Raw genomic sequence first — 21,331 nt, forward strand, 5'->3', positions numbered from 1 at the left:
ATTTTATGTATTTATTTGACAGAGAGAAAGAGAGCATAAGCAGGGGGAGTGGGAGAGAGAGAAGCAGCCTCCCCACTGAGCAGGGAGCCTGTTGAAGGCTCCATCCAGCATCCTGGGATCATGAGCTGAAGACAGATGCTTAACTGACTGAGCCACCTAGGCACCCCAGGACATCCATTTCAGTAGCTAACAGTGAAGATATTTTCAGGGAGTAAAGAGTGATTTTGAGGAACAGTATTTTCAATAACCTGTAAAAATTCAACTCAGTTAAGTTCATTTCATTAAGATCTGAGTTAAAAGAGATTTGGGGGAATCTCAGGTATAGGGATCAAAATGGAAAGTAGCAAGGCAATTCTTAAAAACCATCCAAAAATGCTTATTAATAATACTATATTAAAAAACACTTTGAAACAATATCTAATTGGTCAAACAAATATATGATCATGGGTCGCCAAGATATGATATCTTATGGACAGTATGGAAAATAATTTCATTATCAATTTTTTAATTGTGGTAAGATACACATAATGTAAAATTCACAATTTCAACCATTTCAAAGCGTACAAGTCAGCAGCATTCAGGAAATTCATAATGCTGTGTAACCACCAACACTGTCGAGTTGCAGAAGGTTTGCATCACACCAAAAGGAAACCTCATACCCATAAAGTGATTATTAGCAATTTCAAAGCAGATTTTTTTTCCCCATTTCATTTGGAGGTATTTATACAAATTCTTTTTGTTTTAATCGTGTCCAAGAGGTTGTTTTTAGCATTCATCAGGTTTATTAGGCCCACTCATCTGTGACTGACTGGTTTGCAAATGTGCTTGCTTTTAAATGTGGAGATGATAGGAAATGAAAAGACCATCTATTGTAAAAAAAAAAAAAAAAAAAAAAAAAAAGGACTTTGACCCTGAAAAGGCTGTAAAGATAGTATAAAAGGCAAAATAGTCAAATAGTCACATATATATCAAGGTTCCAGTTTTCCAAGAATTTGGTATTACATTTGGCATTCTCTTTTTGAAAGTATACTTCTCATGTTTGTGTTTTATTCTACCATAGTTGTTTTCTCTAGAATAAAATGACTCCTTCCTTGTCGGGGATTGACTGTGGACATTACTATGTTTCACGTGGTTAGGAGATTATCATCTGACCTGTGACCTTTTACACTTTGAACCCAGTAAAGTTAAAAGTTAAAAGTAAACAACAACAAATCAGTTGGGAAGGACCCTTCTTTCCATCTTTGAGCGCCAGTCTCTACTCTCCAGGGATCACTCTTAGCCACAGCTCCCCACCCCCAACTCTCTTTGCTTAGGTATGATCTCCCTCCTCTGACCTTTCCATTCTTATCACCAGTTCTTTCCTGAACAGTGTTGCATTCTCTCAGCTAACAATTGTTGATTGAGCCACCTCTGTGTGGGAGAGAAGAGCCAAGGGATCCACCCTCCAGCTGCAGGAGTGTCAGGGACAGATAATGCCTTAATGCGGCATTATCTATTGCCCTTAGTGAGGTTTAATTTTGAACCAGGACTCTGAGACACTTCCTTATCCCACATGGATGCCTGTCTCATGACACAATTTGGTGGGTAGCCCCAGCCGGGAGGGATTTGGGGGGAAGGAAGCATCCATTGAGCTGTTCCTCTCTAACATACTCACTGTTACAAACACCCTTATTATGTTCTATATTATTTTAACAATATAGGATATTACTTTCCAGAGGGAAAAACTGAGGCAAAGAGGGATTAAGTGACCTTGAGCTAGTAAGTAGAGAGAAGTGTTCAAACCCAGGCCTGCCTGATTTCAAAGATCATCTTCTTTTCAGTACAGCAAAAACACCTTTATGAGCACTTCTGAAATTATACCACACTGGTTCTCTATGCTCTGTCTATGTGTAAGGCAACTCTTTATAATTACAACTCACTCTTAGATTAAATAAACTATTGTGGGAGAATTCTTTGAAAAAATATGTATCTGTACATAAATGCCAGACATGTCTGGGTCAGTACGGAATTCAAGTCTGGACCAGGAAACACGTTAAAGCCTGAAATCCTGATGGGCATGGTTCTGTAGGGCTTCACTGGGGTTTCTCACAGTGAATTAGTTACCTTTTAGGAAAAAAAAAAAAAAAAAAGCCTAGGGAAAATATAGAACACAGACTAAGTTAGACTAAGCTTTATTGGCCAGTAAATGACACAGGATTAAAGAGGGGTTGGGAGAGAGGTGGCTACTCTCCCCATCTCCCCACAGGCAAACAGAGAGATGTGGTTCTAGAGCAGGATCTGCTGGTGTGAGCTTGGATTGTAACTTCTCCTCTCTGGGCCTTAGCTTTCTTGCCTCCAAAATAAAGGAGCTGAAGAGGTGACCTCTCAGGTCCTTGCCAGGAAACCTGTGTGCTCTGGGTAGGAGCTTCTCCATTGGTGTCTGTATCCGTACATAGAGCAGGGGGGAGCAGGCTTAGCTGACGTGGCTCAAGGAGCCTATGGCCAGCACTATAATTTCTGGGGCCCAGGGTAAAACGAAAATGTAGGACCCCTTGTTCAAAATCATTAAGAATTGTAGGGCTGCAAAAGCAGGGCATTAAACCAAGTATGGGTCCTGTGTGGCTTCATGGCCACACGTCTCAGAAGCTCAGGGCTGCCCGCTGCATGTTCCCTCCGTGGTGAGAAGGGATAAAATCTGGAGGGAGCTAGCTTGCTGGAAGACCCCCCAGGCTAATGCGATCCTTTCTCAGGAAAGTGGCCAACAGAGAAGTGTGGTGGTGTGTCAAGGAGAAGCAACATGCCCTTTAAAGCTGTTTTCTTGTCTTGCTTTTGAAGTGAGGGCTGAAACAGCCGTGCTGGACTGGGAAAATGGCCTGTGTGGGGGCCTAGACCACAATGTTCCTAAATGGTTGTAAGCGTATCAAGTTGAAAATCAGCCTGCAGGCGGAGCTGCCCACGGACACCCTTCCAAAAGGGAGGTGAGGCAGGACAGGTAGGAGGATGTGGTCAAGGCAAGAGGACAGGGGCTTGCAGGAGGAGCTTTTAGGGAGCAGCCAGCCCTCAGCTGTAGAACAAAGTACAGGAAGGGAAGGAAAACTAGCCTGTTCATGGATGTGTGTAGAACTGGAGATGAGAACACACGAGCCAATAAGGAGGCTCCCACACGATAGAAGGTATGGACCTGAGGCATGCTCCCTGAGAGAGGGTCTGCGCTGCAGGCCAGGCAGCGTGTGCTTCAGCATCAGAGGCTGGCACAAAACCCACTCCCCTACCAGGTGCTGGGAGCCTTGAGGCCATGGGACCTGGAAGACTGCAAGCCATGGTCACACTTCAGGATTCACCACTCCCTTGATCTGCAGGTGAGACACTGCGGCTAGCACTCTACCCAATCAGAAGGTGAGCCCCATTTCTGGAGCACAGGTGTGCCATTCTCTTAACCTCTAATCATGTGCTGGTGCCTGGGGGCCCAGGAATCCCAGAAAGTGTGTGCAATGAGAAAACTAAATCTGTCCCCAAGGCTTGAACAGTCCTGAGCTTGTAAAGAGGCACAGGATCACTTTAAAGAAGCAGAATGGTCCCAGATCTGTGAGATTTAAGTGGGGCTGACCCATGGAAATCACAAAGCAAGAGACATAATGTGTCTGACAGGGAGACAGTGACCCCTCTGACCAGTATCCTACAGAGAATCCAGTTAAGTGGACACAAAAGGTTTGTTTCCTTGGCAAGGTCTTATCTACAGGGGCAAGAACATTGTTGCCCTTTAGCTTGGAAGCGGGATCTAGTGTCATCCATGAGCCTTGAGGAACTGATATTACACCAGCCTCCCACCATCCTGGACCCCTCACATACATATCTTCCCACCGTTCCCAATAGTGTAAGAGAATCAAGAAACTGCTCTCCTCTGGATAAGATTGACATCAACTTAAAGAGTCGTGGGAGGCTGGATACAGGATTGTTTTATAATAGAGCTGGCATAAACTCTTTTTTAAAAAGTTGCCTCCTTGGGGATCCCTGGGTGGCTCAGCAGTTTAGCACCTGCCTTCAGCCCCGGGCATGATTCTGGAGTCCCAGGATCGAGTCCTATGTTGGGCTCCCTATATGGAGCCTGCTTCTCCCTCTGCCTGTGTCTCTGCCTCTCTCTCTCTCTCTCTCTCTGTCTGTCTGTCTATCATGAATAAATAAATAAAATCTTAAATAAAAATAAAGAATTAAAAAGTTGCCTCCTTAAAACCCAGCCATCAGTTTCACAAAATATACACCAGTGCCATAAGGAGAGAGTAGGCAAGAAAAGGTGAATACTGCAGCAGAAACTATCCCAGGTGATGGCAGAGTTATTCTGATCCTCGCCACACAGACACAGCTGCAGGATCTTCATATGGGACTGAGAAGATGTTAAAGGGTTGACAGACACCCTTCACCCCTTGATCTGTCCTTTATCCTGTAACACTCTACCCATGGACTTTAGGGCAACACATTCTGCTCGAGGACAAGCATGGCATATCTACCTCATCAGAGTTTGGCCATAAATATCAGATCCATAAGCCCTTGGGCTTCTTAATATCTGTCTTATCAGTTAATTTGCTCTTTATCCCAACTCTAAGGATTTCCACTCATAGTTTATACATTCTACTTACAGAGAAAACAGAGACTATTCCAAGATGATCTTACAACTGGAGAGCTTTCCTGCTCTCATTTCTCAACCCAGGAGAGAACAATATGCTCCAACGGTTCATATAGTTTGTGGAATCTAGTTTTGTCTGACACTAACATTTTAAAACAACAACAACAACAACAACAACAACAACTCATTGAAATATAGGCCCAAGCACCTCTAGCCCTTCTCCTTGGCAACTCCTCACCCAAACCATCCCAGATAGAGGAAAATCAGCCCAGTGAGCAGAGGTCCATCAGTTGCAAAGAAATATATATTCTAAACGATAAATATATACCACGACCATAAGAACATACAAATGAAGAAGTGCTTCCAGTTCTGGACAGAATTCATTTACTTGGTCTAAATCAGTTTCTCGACAGCAGCACTAGTGAAATTTTGGGCCAGGTAATCCATTGCTGTGAGTACTGCTCTGTAAACATAGGATGGTTTAGCAGCGCCTCTGGCATCTACATACTTGGTGTCAATAGCACCCCCCTTTCCAGTTGTGACAATCAAATGTCCCTTGGAGGGCAAAAATGCCCCTGGTGGAGAAACACTGATCTAAATGATGCTGCAGCCATGTCTTTGGGGGATGGGGCGGGGGGGCACAGATGGATGCTTCTATAGGGTTACTAAAAAGCCAAAGAAAGTTCTCAGTTTCCCTGCAGCAAGCTGCCATTCAATCTTTCTTATTCATATTCTTTAACAAGCCTAGATTCCTTGATGCCACTGCATGAAGGCAATGGTAAGATCCTCTTTGAAAATGAACCAAACAGTAAATTCTCTACTGAACAGACAAGGTTAGTCATCTGTGGGGGAAAATGAAGATACTCTAAATGTGTGCCTTAAGCATCTGGTACCAGCCCAGTCTCCTCAAATCCAGTGATGTAGAAGGCCTGGCTGGAATGTAACTGTGGTTCAGTTCTTCAAAACCTAATTAAGTGTATCACAGCCCACTGGGAAAGTAGTTGTATGAAAAGAAGGGAGTTGTTCAGCTACAGCACACAGGCAACCTCTGGATCCAGGAGACAGGGTGCCTTGGATGTGTGGAATCTGGTTTAGAGTTTTCCTGACAAAACCTGAGTTTTGTTAGCTGATGATCCTGAAAGCTATAAAAACTAAGCAAATTCTAGTAATGGCTCCAGTGCAGCTTGCCTACAAGAAGAAAGAAGACTTGTCTGGGATTCCATCCGTTTGTGTGACACAGGATGTCCCAGTTGAGCCAATACTCAGCTGACATAATGCAGGTGGGCAGTGTGAAGAGAAATACTTCCTGGGAAATTTATCTCATCTCTACCAGTAGATGCTGTGCCTTCTTTTTTCCCTCCCATATCAGCACTGGTCTCTGCCCAAGCTTATAAAGAACGAGAAGAGAAATGCTCCCAGACACATATATATTCAAAAGTTTCTCTACCCACCATGAGCCCCTGCTCTGTTGCCACTCTAGTTAAAGGGGTTGGATCCATTACCATGAGTAGGAAGAAAGACAGCAAATGGTCACTCATGAAGTGTGGGTTGAAGTATTGGTCATTGTGTTTACTTTTTATTTACTTGTTATACTGACCATGAGGCAAAATATCATTCTGGGCACTTCAGCCCATGTTGTTCTTACTTAGTCACAATAAGCCTGTGAGGAAGGCATCTCTAGTTTTATTTGACAATTGAGGAAACAAGCTTTATAGAAGTTGAGTGACTTCCTCAGGACCCATAGATAATAATTGGCAATTGAAATTCAACCCTTTGGGGCTCCAACTGCATTGTCCTTCTAAATACATCATAGCAACCTTCTAGATGACCTCCTTGGATGCTGTCTGGTTGTATTCTCTGACCCTACTGTTTACGGATAGGCATCTGTCAAAGACAGATGATTCAATCAGGAAATATTTCCTGAGGGCTTTGGGATAAAACCTTTGAAAGCTGCCCAAGAGTGGGGTCAGAGAATGGTCTCCATGCTTAAGGGATCACATAGCATTAGAGCTGAGAGAGACTTTGGAAATTGTCTGTTTCCAAACTCTTCATTTTATAGATAGGGGACACAGGGGAGATGAGGATCTATCCAGGGTGATGTGATAGAAAAGCCGTATGTAGAATATATGGAAGTATCACAAAATAAAGACTACAGGGTGTGGTAGTAAATGGCGGTGCAGAGAGGAATGAATCAGAGTTAGGGTTGATGACAGTACTATTGACAGAAACAGAGTATCAGAGATGGAGCTAGTGGCAGGAAGGTGAAAAGAAGGTGAATTTCTTTCTTTCTTTCTTTTTTTTTTTTAATTTCTACAGCCAAACATTGGGCTCAAACTCATGACCCTGAGTTCAAGAGTTGCATGCTTTACCAAGTGAGCCAGCCAGACACCCCAGTGGATTTGTTTCTGAAGAATCGAACTTGAAAAATCAAGTAACTGGAAATTCCAATTAAGGATTCCAAGACTCGAGAAGAGAAGCCATGTCCCAAAACCTGTGAAATTAGATCTCCAAGTAAGAGTCCTAGCAGTGAGACCCAGACACCCAAGAAGGGCTCTGTGTGTTCAACAATTTTATTAGCCACTTAGGTTAAGGCAGAGGAGGGGTGTTTGTTGTGTCTCCAGTCCTTGCAAAGCTAAATGCCATAGGAGTTACAACCAACAGGTAAAATAACCAAAATAACCGAATAACCAAAATAGATAAAAAGAAGAACTGAAATAAACATAAACTTTATCAAGGATCAATGTAAAGTCCTATGTTTCTATTCAGGATTTCAATTACACACCTATGGAATTAATAAGAAAGAATAATAATGATATTAATATCATTTTTAATCTAATAATTATTATGGGCCAGGATCACTATGTGCCCTTGATGGACACTAATTATCTCTCTACTTTTGTGGCTAAAAATTTAAGCAAATTCTCATCTAAATTTTGATAAACCTAAGAATATAAACACAGCTCTTCACTTATACTGTCACCTGGTGCCAAATAATTGCAGTTAGACAACCGTCTGATTTGGTATTAACGAGTCAGGACAGAGGACACAGACCACAGGGATCAATTACTTCATTTCCCTACTCCTTGCCATCCTATCTAACTACAGAAAATATTTAAGATGGTGCTTCAAGTCCATCGTGTTTACAATTTCTTTTTTTTTTTTTTCATTTTTTTTAAAGTTCCACGTCAGCAGTGCACATTTTACCAAAACAGGCCAATTCTGTAAAGACAACTGAGTGACCAAGTGGAGAAAAAAGTTACTTCTGCCTAAGCAGATGAATGTAGTGTATGATTATCCACAGTAGAGTTTTGGTTTTCTACCCTATAATCTATGGTTGCATATTGCCTATCAACCACTCTGTTATTAAGCTGGTCTTTGTCCCAAAGGATGGGGGGTGGCAGGTGGAGATCATACAGTGATTCAGGTTCTAGTGCTTTCCTTTACTTAAATTCTGATCTGGATTTCCTAAAAGGGGTTCTAAGGCTTGGTATAGCTCTAGGTTATGGAATGTTTAGAAAGGACTTTTTAAAACCCTCTTGCTCATTTGAGAGAAGCACTAATATCCATGCCTTGTTAGTTTCTTTGGCATGTCTTTCTTACCTCTTCTTTCCTTTCCCTTCTCACTGCTGTGCCCCATGTCCAGGCCCCTAACACTAGAAGCCATCATTCCTCAACTACCACCATTACAGAATATCCCTGTCCCCAGCTTCCTCCCCCTGTAGTCCATTCTGTCACCCATTAGTAAGCCTGCTGGCATGGCATCTCTAACCCTGTAAACCATTCTCTAATCCCCGACAGTTAGAGCCTCACTGTCCTCTGTGAGCTGGCCACACTCGACACATTCTCCCTTATGACTACCCTCTGGTACCATATACCCTATTCCATAGTCTCTGTTGGACAGAACACTCTCCTCGTCATCCCACCAATGCACTGAGTCAAGGCCAGCCTCAAGTGTCAGCTTCTCTATTTCCTTCCTCCTGGCTCATTGCTTTTCCTCCAATTCTCACACTACTTTTGCCTTAAGCCACCTCTCAAACCTAGCTCCTGAAGCATCTTCTCCATGAAACCTTTCCTGGCTATCCCAAATCCTTTTCTATACTCATTCAGTCACTTACTACTTTCATTGATTCACCTGCCCCCCTCCCATGAGAGTGTAGCAACTTGAAACCAAGGCAAAGGCTGAGGCACCTTCTTGTCCCCTGTCAGTGCAGGTCATACCGCAGCCCTCACCAACACACCCTTGAAATGTCTGACCACATTGATGGAGCCTACTGGTCCCAGATCAGCAGTTCATTTCAAATCACTATTTACCAAGCACCAACCAGATGTAAGATGCATACTCTCACTGTAAAGGGCCATCCCTCTGCCAATTCCAGGCTAATTTCTCATAAATTTTGTCTCAAAAGCTCTAATTCTCTAGCTCCTTATTATTTGTGGAAACTTACTTGCTACACGTGTCTTATCACCCTCTAAAAACTGAAGTTCAAATGGTAGTTGGAATATAAAACATTCATTGTGTATTTAAAAGCTTCAGTCTCTAAAAACATGATGCTGTTACAATGAGACAAAAAGAATTTCCAAATGAGAATTTGAGACATTGTCTTTTCCATAACTCAGAGGAGTTTTTTGATTCTTGCTCCTTGCGCCACTTCTGTTTTTTTTTTTTTTTTTCCAAGTGGCTTTTTTATAGATAATTGTTATACTGACATAAGAACACTGGAAAAACAGATCTCATGTCCCCAAGCACTTGTGATATACACCCACAAAATAAATAAGAGATAGTACAACTACAATGAATACAAATGATTACAATGATCCTTAACATTAAATATTAAATAGTAATCCACAATGAAATAGTTAAGTGTTTAGCAAAGGTTAAACAAGGGTTAGACAAACCCTTTCTTAGACTAGTTTGTTGTATTCAGACTCGGAAAGCTGAACTTTAGTAGAATCTAAGCCAGAATTCTCCAGAATTTTCTACCTTAATCTTTCAATAGCAAAAGCCAGCAGGAATAAGCCCACTTGTTCCTACATATCTCTTTAAAAACTCAGTCTACTTCCCTATAGCAACTGCCACCCACTGCCTTACAACTAGCAAAGTATTCCAGGATTTCAATATTTCTCAGATGCAGTAGGAGCATTAAAAAAAAGAAGAAGCAGAAGAAGCAGAGGAAGGAGAAGTATTAGATAAGGAAAATCTTACCTCAACTTCTGACTGGCAGGGACAGTTATTTTATTAAGCTTGTCCATTCTTTTTGTTAATTATAAGAGCCACGAATAACCATCAGCAGTAATGTCAGCAGGCCCTGGCCCTCTTAGGGAGAAGCATGGTAAGCCTTTGATCTCAAGGGTCCCAGTCACTTGAGTCTGATTTCCGAGAGTGCAGGCTGCTGGCAAACACCCTACAGTAGGGAGAAGTAAAACTTGCTCGAGCACATAGTCAAGTTTCATGTTTCTACATAATCATGTGATCTGGGTAGCCAGCCGGCTTGGCTGATTACTCCACGTCGTGTAAACTTTAATAGTGAAACCTATTGGACATGCAAATTTCTTTCCAGCTGCTTTCTTTTATAACCAGATTTGTAATCAGGTCAGGACTGGCTTCTGGCTGGTCACTACTTCCTGTTGTCCCAAACACACATAGCCCTGTTTTTAGCAGGTGTCATTCTGTCCCCAGTTGCTTCCTGGGCTCAAGGAAAAGCAGAATAATCAATTCCATCAGGTCTCTTTGGGACTTTCTGCTCATTTGCATAAATTCATGGATAAATTTTTCCACTTAAAGAACCATGATATGAAAACGGCATTTCTGTACCGTCATTTAGAGAGCAGAAGGCAGTTTAAGTCAGGGAGGAGGAAAATGAGAGGGACAGTTCCTTTTATGTCTGGGCACACTTCCCTGCACCCAGCAAGAAATTCCTGCTCACCTTTGTGAAGAAGGTGCATATTTAGCACATTTATTCAGTGACTAATCCTCTCCTGGGTCTGAAGAATATATAAGAAGGACATAGCAGAGGCTCCAAGTTACCTCTCCTGTTACAGACCCCAGGTCTGGCTGAAGATAGAGGGGGAGATGGGAGGAAGAGCCAAAAGGAGAGACCTGAATGAGGTGGGGTAGGAAGAGTGGGGAGGGAGGAGGAGGAGGAAGAGGGGAGGGAGAGGCAGCCTCTCTGGCAGAGTACAAGTGGTAGATGGATTTCTTCCCTTCTGTATCTATTCTTTGTACAAACAGAGGTTCTATATTTCTCTAGGTAAATCTTGATTGTTCACATTCATGTTCTGCCTCTGAATTTCTAGTTCGACCAGATGTTCAGCAGCAGAATCCTCAAAGCTATTAAAGGGTGGGGCCCTTCTGCTTGGCCAAGCCACTGAATTGGCCAGGCCAGCAAGGGAGCAGACACTCTTTCATGAGAAAAATTCAAGCACTTGCCTCTTCCAATTGTTTATTTTCCCCAAACAAGAAACTCAGTTTCCTTGCAGTGTATCCCGAAGGAGTCCTAGAGCCTCACCCATCCTCTCTCCATAGTTCTTAACTGAAAAACAAAAACAAAAACAAAACAAAACTAGTAGATGGGAACAGGGAAAGCTATTACAATGTCACCAAGGATCAAGAAAATCAAGCTTCACTGAGTGGGATGATGATAGCCAGCCTGCTTCTTCTAAATTACTGTAAAGTGCACCCCATCAGCCACTTGACTTTTCTCTCAACTAACAAATCTGTTTAGCACCTGGACTGGCAACTTCTTATTTCCCCAGAGAAAAAAAAAGCAGCGGCAAGAGTTACACTTCTGCTTTTTCTTTTTACAGCCACTTGTCTTTCTTCTTTCTTACTGTATTAGTCTGACATAATAAAAATGAGAGTCTGCTTTTCCAGACTGGACATTTTGCCCCATGTGGTGTGTAGCATGACTACCATAATGTTCCAAGCTGCCACAACTGCTCTGCAGCTGTAACCAGCTTTCCAAGAAGATCAATGCAAGCCTGGAGATCAAGGGTACCAAGTCTTAGCTAATGACTCGTAAAAAGAATGAGGCCACATGGCATGGTTTCCACAACACATGGAGAACAACGTACTGTAATAAACAGTCACAATTTACATGGCACAGTGCACATGAAAATTAATCTCTAGATGAACAGATGACAAATGGACAATCCCAACCTTAGAGAAAATTTGGAACTCTATGCACTGTTGACAAAAATTCAAGTAGGTACAACCACTCTGGAAACACTTTGTTATTACCAAAGTAATTTGGGTCATAGACATGAGAAAGCAGTACGCATATACCATGTACACCAAGGCCATGTGCAAGAATTGTTATGGAAGAACCATTTCTAATAGAAAATTTAAAAACACTGGAAATAATCCAATTGCTCATCAACCAGAGAATGAATACATTAATTGTGGCATATGAATGCAATGGAGTCCTATTCAACAGTGACAATGAGTGAAGTATAGTCACATTAGTATGGATAAATAATAAAAATAATTTATTGCAATAAAGGGAAATTAAAGAAGATCATGTATCATGATTCCTGTTCTATTAAGGCTAAAGACATGTAAAACTAACTAATATATAATTTATGACACACACGCTTATGTGGTCAAACAGATAGAGGGAATGATAGATGTAAAATTCAGGTGAATGGTCATCAAGGAAGGGGGTTGGAGTAAAGGGGAACACAGGGCTTCAAAGACAATGGTGATGTCCTACTTCTCAAGTTGAGTTGCAGGTATATAGATACCTACTGTAGGTATTAAATATTTAACAAAAAATAAATAAAAGAAGATATGTTCTAGAATTATGGGGCAAAGCCAGGACAGCCTGACTGAGTCTCAGCTCTGTGAGATGTTGAGACTTGAGAACAAAAAGATACACTATACTGGAACTCGGGGATGAGACCCAACCAACTCTGGTTTCTCTTGGGTCTTTCCTTGTATCTACTAGTGACGACAAACAACAACATGCTACTGAATGCTTTCCATGTTTCCATATGATGACACCCACTTCACATGTGAAAAAATTGATTTGTAGAGAGGTTAGGTAACTGGCTGAGAGTTCCGCCAATCATTCGTGGAAGAGCTGGGACTCAAACCCAAGTCTGTTTCTGTACTCTAAGCTGAGAATTACAAAGCTTTGCCATCACAACAATGGGCCATATTCAGGAGGGGGCCCTGCTCTGACATAGAGGCACCAACTTATCCCTGACCTTGGGTGAATCACTTAGTCTCCCTGACCTCAACTTCTCATCTTTAGAGAACAAAAAGGAGATTCAAGGAGAGCTCAGGCTCCTGTCCAGGCATCTAGACATTGGCCCGTGTATACAGAAATTGAATTCCACCAGTGGAAACACCCTCACGGTTTCCAGAAGAGAAGCTTGTGATGGTCTTTACTAGATTGCTTCCCAATGAGGGATTAAGTGGTTGTGGCAATTTACAGAGCCTTGGAAGTAGTCCAAGTCTTCACTGGAACTGAAAGTTCAGCCACTCTGCCCTGCCACCCACCTGCTGATGGCTTTTCTCCTGCTAGGGCTGGTTTAGACACACCACCAAAGTCGGCAAGTGGTGATGTTGGTACTATGCGGAATTGTTCTGTGGTTCTTTTGTTTTGTTTTGTCTTTAAGATTTATTTATTTATTTTAGAGGGAGAGTGTGCATATGAGTGAAGGGAGGGGCAGAGGGAGAGAGAATCTCAAGCTGACTTCCGGCTAAGTATGGAGCCCGACACAGGGTCAGATCTTACCACCCTGAGATCATGATCTGAGCCGAAACCAAGAGTTAGATGCTTAACTAACCGAGCCAGCCAGGCGTTCCAGGTCTGTGGCTCTAACCATAACCTACTCCCACGATGGTCAGCCTCACAGCAACTACGAGGGGCTATTGTTATCATTCGCACTCATGATGTGAAGTCTGAGCCTCAGAGAGGTGACATAACTTACCTAAGGCCACCTAGTCATCTTGCTCCCTAAGCCAGGCCCCTTAAGTCTTGAACCATTGAGTCTTACTTCCTCTCTTGTGCTGGCCCTCTTTCTTAGGGTGGAGTGGGGTGGGTGTCTATAGAAACAGTGGTCCTGGCAGCTTCCTGATACTACAGGCCAAAGTAGCTGTTGGTCAGGCCTATGCCTGGTTAACCAGGCAGTACTAGTTAAGGGCCGAGATGGAGGAAGGTTTGAGAGGAAGCTAAGGGAGGAAGCCTGTCACCCAGAGAGCAAGTGGAGAAAAATAGCAGAAGAGGCCAGAAAAGGCAGAGAGAGAGAGAAAAGGAAGTGCAGCAGATGCTGACAGTCTTGTTTTCCTCCTTCGTGGGGATTGGGGTCCAGAAGGAAGAAAGAAGGAAAAAGAGAACAGAAGAGATCTATGACTTGGGCAGATGGACAAAGGTTCTTTGCAGCTCAAGTCTCCACTTTTTGTGAGACAAATCCACTCCCCATTTTACCTATTCAGGAAACTTGATATTCTGTAGGTCAAATTGCTTGGAGTGCAACGTGTTTCTCTAGGCGAATAACCTGGTTGGTAACAGCCTTTATTCTTGTATCAGTCCAAGTCCCTGGTTGGCAAGGACATTACAGTAGTCCCTTGTCAGGATGGACCACTCCTGGCCCACGTGCCATCACATCCTCCCTTGCCTCCAGCCCTCAGAGTCAATCTGCCGACAAGATTCTCCTTTGTAGTATATGCTCTGTCACCCTGCTCTCATGCCAGCCTTGGCCCTCACCTGGGTCACCAATCGCTCAGCCTCCTAATACTCCTGGGTAGCCAGATCAACTCTCATTCTCGTTCCCAGCCCACATTCCCAGCTGATGACTCTTCTTAAGGATTTCAGAGGCTTTTCTTCTAGAACAAGTATGAATGTCATTCATGCCCCTCTATGATTGAGTCTCATCTTAGGATTCATCTTATTCCTTACTCCTTCCCAGCAGGTGAGCATCTCTTTGGGGGTTTTCAAACTCTCTTTTCTCCTCCTCAGTCGCACAGCCCCGCCACCAGCCAGGAATACAATGGGAGGCAGATATGAGGGGCCTGAGGCAATTAGGAGGCCAGGTTATTCCCATCAGTCAGGGCCATGATGAAGCCAGAGAACAGGCAAGGGTGGGGTTGCAGTGTGCTCTGTCCAAGGAATGGGAGCACGGAGATGTGGAGAGCCAAGGTAAGACTCACAGCCTCCAGGGGTTGAGCTCCCAGAGGCTAGAAGTTCTTGGTAGCAGATGCTCTGATTGATTATATATTTCTATCATCTTTTATAGAGTGAAGCTTGACTAATTCCTAGTCTTCCTATCCAAACAGTCCACTTGGATTTAAAGGGCTGCAAAACAAAAGCAGACTTGAGCAAATGAGGAGACATCTTATGTTCTTGGGTAGAATGACTCAATATCATGAAGGTGTCCATTATCTCCAATTAATATATAAATTCAATATGATGCCAAAAGATAAAACCAGATTCAAACCTCAAACCATTTACAAAAACAACTACCAGTATATCAGAGAGCTAAGTGTAAGAATAAAGAAAACACAGTAAAATTTGAAAACCTTCTCTCTGGCTTAAAATTCAGAGGCAATAAAAACATTTAACTAGAGAAATGTCAGAAATTTTTCATGACATAAAAAACATCATAAGCAGCATCAAAAGACAAAGGACAAATTGGGAATAAAATGCTACATTAGGCATCACAGACAAATATAGAGATGTCTAGAGATAATACTAATATTAATACTATGTACAGAAATAATAGAGATATGTATCCCTAATAGATAAAGAGCTCCTAAGAATTGAGATGGAAAAAAGAAAAACCAAGACAAAAGGCAGCCAAAAACCATGACCATGAACAGCAAGAGGTCTTTAAACAGGTGAAAAGATGCTCAATCACACTCCTATTAAAAGAAAAACTATCACCATTTGAAGGAATAGGATTGACAAAAATCCATAAGTCTGATGATAGAGTGCTCTGAGGACACAGGCACCCTTCACTTACAGCACATTACAGTCCGCATGGAGGGGCACTGGCTATACCTAACAAAACTGCATGAATGTACCTTCTGACTCAGCCATCTCACTTTTAGGATCTTACTCTGCAGATACACATGCATGCACACACACACGCAACATCTGCACATAGTTATTACAGTTTTATTTGCAATAGCAGAAGATTGAAAAACCTAAATGGCTATCAGTGGGATCTGGCTGAATAAATTTTGGTCCATCTTTATAGCAGAGTTCAGTGTAGCCATCCAAATCCTGCATTCTAGGATTTGGTAGTAGAATACACAAGGTTTGTACAGTGCCAGCTACTTTTTTTTAACAAGAAGATAGAGGAAGTTTATAGATACACATGTACTGCAAAAATAAACAAAAACATAGGAAGGAAAAACCAGCCATTAATGACAATAGCCACCAACAGGAAACAAAGGGAGCTGGAAACAGAGCAGAAGTGATAAGGATGGATATAGATTCTCTGAATCTTTTTATGGAGTCTCAACTTGTAAACTAGGTTCAACAGAAACAAATGAATGTAAATGGTAATAATATATATACCATAAAAGAGGATGATCTTGACTCTTGAACACAGTCCTCTGTACATCCTCTGTAAAATATACCCTAAGAATGAAAATGGCTGCAAAGAAATCTCAAAATCCTCTCACTACATTTCCTTTTAGTAGTAAAATATGTATTAGGATTTTTGAAGTGATGTCAATCTATGAAAAGACATGGTAGGACCTGAAATGTAACTTAAGCCCATTTGAGAAGGCTACAAACTGTATGATTCCAACTAGATGACATTCTCGAAAAGGCAAAAATGATGGAGAGAATAAAAAGGTAGCAGTTGTCAGTTCTACAGTCTCTTTCATATTGTTGCTCTGCTCCCGGTTGCATGTCCTATCTATGTGCACACAGAGCCCTGACCCCCCGATGCCTAACCAATATTTCCTTTCCTGCTCTCTCTGGGAAGTTTCCTCTGGACAATGGTATCCCCACTGCAGTGCAGGACCAGATTACCCAGACTGCAGAGTGCCTTGAGACTGGGTTACATTTCATGGACTTACATTCGATCATAATTTGTCAGGTCTGGAGTAGGCCTTAGACAGTGAGTTACCAGATTCGGCAAATAAAAACATGATGCCAGAAAAATTCTAGATAAGCAACAGATACTTTTTTAGTAAGAGCATGTCCCCAATACTGCATCATGTCCTCTATTTTCACTAGCAACCCCAAGATGAAGAAATGAAGGCCCAGAGGGTGAACTGATTTGCAAAAGTCCATTTTGGAGAAAGGCCTAAACCAGAAAAAAAAAAAGCAATATAGCAGAAAGAACAAAGATCTCCTTACTCCCAACCAACCGATGTCTGCTTTGCGAACACAACCATGTCTGTGGTCAAGACATGTTGAATCAGAGCAAGGAATCAGATCACTTATGAAGAAATCTGTGTGCTTTTCCAGTTATTTTATTCTATTTATAATTATTTAACCTAATAATTTTGTTCCCAAAGTGAAAGGCTTAAATGGGTCTTCACATCTCCAACCTCAGGTTACCTGAATGGAAGAATTCAAATTCCCTTTTAAGAAATGGCATATCAAGGATCGACAGACCAGAAACATCCAAGCACGCGCGTGCCAGCCTTAGAGTTGCAATGACAAAATACAAAGGATCGCTCTCATCCTCCCAGAGCATGACTTCCTGTCTTATGTGATTTCAACATTTTGCTCCTCTGTAAGTTAGAGGAACTCTCATGTAAAATGTAGCAAATATTTATAGAAAGCCACGTTATATAAAGAAATCTTCATAAATGTTCTAAAACATTACTATCTAAAGAGATCTTTCAAATCAATGAGTAAATGGCTAATCCCCCAATAGAAAAGTGAGCAGAGAGCACAAAGGTTAACTCACAAAAGAAGAGGAACAAATGGCCAATAAGGAAGCTCACAATCTCACAAAGGCAAAGAAACAAATTAAAACAAGTGTTAAGTACCATTTTTTTAACCTATCAAATTGGTTCAGCTTTTAAAAAGTGATCAGCTTCGAGTTTGTCAAAGGCCTTGGTAAATGGGTACTCTTGTTGCTGACAGGGCTACAGATTGAAAGAAACTTCCTGGAAGGCAATTTGGTCATGTGCAGCAGGATTCTTAAAATGTTAATATGCTCAAAAGAACAAAATAAAATTTTAGGAATTTTTCCTGAGTGTAGAGTTATTTATAATAGAGCAGAATTAGGAATTATATAGTCATCTAACATAATGTAGTAACATTATAAATTACGATATATCCATAAAATCAAATGTTCTGCAGCCACTGAAAGCACTATTTTCAAGTAAGTTACAATGCTATGAGAAAATCTTCATAATGTATTGGCAAAAAATAATAAAATAAAATAAAATAAAATAAAATAAAATAAAATAAAATAAAATAAAAGTATGACCTGAAACTGTCTATATAGCATAATTCAGGTTTTATAATTACACACATCCAAGAGAGCAGACTAGCATATTGAGAGTCATTATCTTTGGGTAATCATCACATCCACTTTAAAAACTTCCCTAAACTCTACAATGGATCTTTTGTTCAACCTAAAATTAGGGTAAAGATGGAAAAGATGCTTGTTGAACAGGCAAAATATTAGTACCTTGCATTAGTGTCCTACAGCCAAATTATCACACATTTGTTATCTTTCAAACAACCGAAATTTATTCTCTCAAGTTCTGGAGACCAAAGTCCAAAATCAAGGTGTAAGCAGGAGCAGGCGCCCTACAGACTCTAGGGACATATCCTTCTTTGCTTTTTCCAGCTCCTTGGGGCTCCAGGCATTCTTTGGCTTGTGGTTGCATAACTCAAATCTCTGCCTCTATCTTCACATGGCCTTCTTTCTTCTCTCTGGGTCTGTCTCATCTCTGTATATCTCTTATAAGAACACTTGTCATTGGATTAGGGCCTACCAAGTTAATCCAAGATGATCTCATGTCAAGATCTTTAACTTAATTTCATCTGCAACCGTTTTGGGAAAAGGTTCATGGTTCAAGGGTTAGGGCATAGACACATATATATTTCTGCTACTATTCAACCCACTACATATTGTAAGTCAGTCTCATTTGAATCAGAAATGTGAAGTACATAAATATAAAAAATATTTATATCTCACTTGGGACTATTTCAATTACAAGTAGCAGAAAACCCAACTCAGGCTGAATTAATAAGAAAGGAAACTTTTGGTTTATCCAACTGTCCTGGGCTAAGCAGACTACAGTATTCAAGGCCCAAACATTATGATTAGGACTGGTTGTCACACCCTCTGACCCTCCTGCCTAATTCCTTTCTTCAAGGGAACCAGGTAGCTCTGGTTCAGTGGGTTGTTCGATGGAGCCCATATCAGCTCTTGGAAGACAATTAAATTTTCAGAAATGCTGTGAACCTATTGTTAATATAGCCATTATTTGAAAAATAAATTAAATAAGCCTATAATTAAATCAGTTATATTTAAAACAAAGGTAATAGATATTCAAAACTCATCTCTTTCTGGTTATTTTAATACATGTAGCTAATATCTATGCTCTTGAGATTATTCACACCTATGGTATCTCTCTTGAAGGTGGGAAAATGACATAGCAGTTTGCCACTGTGAATCTCTTCCCAACTCCACTTTTAGTGACGCTGTTAGAGCTTGAAAACAGCCATGGTGAAAATATTTACCCTACAGGAGTTGGCAGACACTGCAAATCAGGGCTGTTTGGGCTTTTGTTTGAAAGCTAATTATTAAACATTCACTAACATACCATCACTCTGGCCACTCCAACCTCAGGTTCAAGTACAATGGGATGGTGACAGCACCCTCAAAAGTGAGAGATCCACTGTGAGTGGATATTTTGGCCACATCTCCAACCCTAGAGCCAACACCAAGGCCAGGGGGAAATTGATGCCTGTCCTTCACCTTGGAGCTATGTCTGAGGTCCACCCATGACCCCTACATGAAAGTCAGGGGCTGTCATTGGAGGAAAGGAGAATGGCTACCCGACAATCCTCAAAATATAGCCACTGTAGTTTGTAAAGTAGTAGCTATGTCCCCTAACCCACCTCAAGGTCTCCTTCTTCCATTCGTCATGGACAAGAGGCAAGTGGTTCTGGACTAGTGAAGCTCTTGGTAAGTGGGGAGAGATGGGTAGGTTCTGATCCAAGGCATCTTCCCAAGATTGGTGGTCTCCAATCTTCCCCTGTGGTGGGATGATGTTCCCACTATATTTCCCTAGTCCCATTTTTTACTGCTCACAGTTTGCTTCCAACATAGACAAAGGAGACATACATTCTTGTATAGGTTCCTGAGATTTTTAAAAATGAATTTGAATTATTTTTTCTTTAAAGGATTCCTAATCAAGTGGGAGAGACATACAGACAAATACTTATAAAGGATGTGAAGTGTGATTTCATAGATATAGATATAGATATAGATATAGATATAGATATAGATATAGATATAGATATAGATCTGCTACAGTGAGAGCTAGTTAGGAAAGTGGGGACAGCTCCCCAGAGAAGAGGACCTGTGGGCTGGAGTTTTCCAAACAAATAGGAAGCTTATGAAGAGGAGCTCAGAGGGACTTTCTCTTCCAAGGGAACAACATGAGCTATGGCATCACAAGGTCACCCAACTTTATTTGCTCTTTTTTCAAAACTCCAGATGCCTAAGAAAAGTTCGCCTCCTCTCTTGCTCTCTTTTCCATTCTGAGCCACAAATAGAATGCACACATGGGAGTCACACCAAAGTGCTGTGTGGCACACCCTTCCAGGGGGATGAAGAGCACCTGGGCTTTCAAGGGGATCTACAAAGAGTCTGGGGCACTGACATGACCCCCAGGCACCTCAGAAGCCTCTGGCTGCCTCCACACCTCTTTAGAAACGAAATCCATCCCTCTTCCAGGGAAGCACTCGAAGGAAACAAGCTTTACTTCTCTAGCTTTTCTCTTTGGCTCAATTATTGTATCTCCATACAGTCGTTTTCTGTTTTCATTGCCACAGCAGACATTTCTGCAACAGTCTTTCGAGCCTGGGGACCAAAGCCCCATTTATAGCTTCATTTCTATGGGGAAAAAGTGCTTTCAAGTTCCAAACAACCAACTTACAAATAAATGATTGAACTCAATGAGCTTCCTGTGATGTTTTGCACACTTCAGTGAAGGCTGGTAAGTGTGTGTGTGTGTGTGTGTGTGTGTGTGTGTGTGTCTTCACATTTCTAAATATGGGCGCCAGGTGCTACATTTTCAGATCAACCAAGTGTGACATTTTTTCCCCTCTTAAAGCAACAGAATCACTTCTTGGGTGAACACATATCTGTTTAAGAGAAAACTTGGTGCAAGGAATGGCTGGGACCAAACATAATAAAGCAATGCTGAGAATTTAGGGAGAGAGGTATGTATTTGCAGAGTGTAAGAAAAGAGGCTAACTCATTTTTTAACTTTATTGTTACAGGTTCAGGCCAAACAGTAAGCCACCTGCAAGCACAGAGAGAGAAGCTCAAAGCCACTGAACAGCTGTTTTACTCTGAGTCCAGAGATTGCCAAGTAGGTCCCTACTCCACTGCAAAGCAAATCCAGACACACTAAAACTTCTAAACCACACAGTGAAGAGAGCACACAGTCTGACTCCCTGAGAAGTCGATAGCATCAGATAATGCACACACATCAGAGGGGGTGACCATGCAAATTGCTTTTTTGCATCTAAAGAAGACTTGGACTCAACACTTGATTCATTTCACTCTCCC

General features: G+C 41.6%; 2 protein-coding genes across 4 annotated transcripts in view; one reads left to right on the forward strand and one right to left on the reverse strand.

The window, feature by feature from the left end:
* BLNK (B cell linker) overlaps positions 1–10,444 on the reverse strand; it is an 81,797-nt gene extending 71,353 nt beyond the window's left edge. Inside the window, exon 1 of one of the 2 annotated variants that reach the window (XM_072739650.1) lies at positions 9,804–10,444. In XM_072739650.1, coding sequence (XP_072595751.1) covers positions 9,804–9,850 — 47 coding nt within the window. In that variant the 5' untranslated portion in view covers positions 9,851–10,444. The remainder of the gene's footprint in view (positions 1–9,803) is intronic. The other variant, XM_072739649.1, reaches the window with a different exon arrangement.
* DNTT (DNA nucleotidylexotransferase) overlaps positions 1–21,331 on the forward strand; it is a 188,798-nt gene that overhangs the window by 121,102 nt on the left and 46,365 nt on the right. For both annotated transcript variants that reach the window (XM_072739647.1, XM_072739646.1), the window contains one exon: positions 21,040–21,131. The gene's annotated coding sequence lies outside the window, so the exon portion shown is untranslated. The remainder of the gene's footprint in view (positions 1–21,039; positions 21,132–21,331) is intronic.

The sequence above is a fragment of the Vulpes vulpes genome, chromosome 15, assembly GCF_048418805.1.
Source record: "Vulpes vulpes isolate BD-2025 chromosome 15, VulVul3, whole genome shotgun sequence".
Lineage (NCBI taxonomy): Eukaryota > Metazoa > Chordata > Mammalia > Carnivora > Canidae > Vulpes > Vulpes vulpes.